General features: G+C 44.3%; 1 protein-coding gene across 2 annotated transcripts in view; it reads left to right on the top strand.

Moving 5' to 3' along the window:
* The first annotated feature begins 797 nt into the window (after positions 1–797).
* Positions 798–1,074, top strand: part of LOC310855781 (extracellular matrix protein 1-like) — a 23,940-nt gene continuing 23,663 nt past the window's right edge. For both annotated transcript variants that reach the window (XM_083760924.1, XM_083760923.1), the window contains exon 1: positions 798–973. In XM_083760924.1, coding sequence (XP_083617050.1) covers positions 889–973 — 85 coding nt within the window. In that variant the 5' untranslated portion in view covers positions 798–888. The remainder of the gene's footprint in view (positions 974–1,074) is intronic.

Genomic DNA, 1,074 nt, shown 5'->3' with positions numbered 1-1,074 from the left:
CTGAACAACTATAATACTCAAGCTGGAAACAGCAGATCTACAAGCTCACAGCGCATCGCAGCGCCATTGAAGATCTGCTGCTGTTTTCGCGCAATGCACAACTTTAAAGTTAGTTATCATTGCTATGCTAGTTAGAAGGGGTCTCCCTATATCTCCAGTTCATAATGTTTTCTAACCTTAATTGTAGGCCTATTATATTATGATGATTTCTCTTTATTTTCTTTTTGCATAGAAGTGTAGCCTATATGTTTAAATGTTTGATTTGAAAATGGAGGACCCAAGTCTTTTTTCTGGTTTTATCCTCTTAGCAGATGTTGTATTCACCTGTAGGTAGGACTTTCCTTGAACTGTACCCAAACTGTTAATACAAATTTCAATCCATCAATCAATCCATCAATCAATCAATGAAGATTTCATTTTGGGATACCAATTTCATCCAAGAGACCTCTGCACTCAGCAGACATGTAGGACTCGAGGACCAACAATTAAGTGAAACGGTAATGATGGAACAAAATAAACCATATCAAACTGTCGCAATAGCTAGCTATAGCCTATAGCCTACTAATCATTTTGGCCCTTGGCTTTAAGTGCAATAACAAGTTAAGTTGACAACGATCAGATTCAGCAGCATAGCAGCATAGCAGCAGCGAGGCGCTGTGGTGGTGATCCCCCTGGCCGCCTCAGGTCGCGTGTTTTCCGGGGGGCGTTGGGCTGGGTTGGGGCCAGTCCCTCCCTCCCTACCTCCCAACCTACCACACAGTTTTTTGGCATGGCTTTGCGGAACTCTGGAGGAGGAGGAGGAGGAGGAGGAGGAGGGATATAGACACATAAACATATAGTTGCTCTGTGTCTGGGATCAGGCCAGGCTCAAAGCGAACCGTTACCGTTATGGACGTCATGGACTGCTGGTGTCGGGCTCTGCTGCTCTGTGCGTGCGCCTGGATGTCCGTGCAGAGCGCTGCTGCTTCTGAAGGTTTGCTTTACATTATTATGTTATAGTTTTATTAGAATAATGATTTATTCTATACGCTGTACGTAGGCTACGACGTCACGCTGCACATGCACAACAAGAGA

This window comes from Protomyctophum parallelum (genome assembly GCF_964188405.1).
Source record: "Protomyctophum parallelum genome assembly, chromosome: 3".
NCBI classification, from domain to species: Eukaryota; Metazoa; Chordata; class Actinopteri; order Myctophiformes; family Myctophidae; genus Protomyctophum; species Protomyctophum parallelum.
The sequence above is the reverse complement of the archived record's forward strand: the minus strand, read 5'-3'. Positions and strand labels throughout refer to the sequence as shown.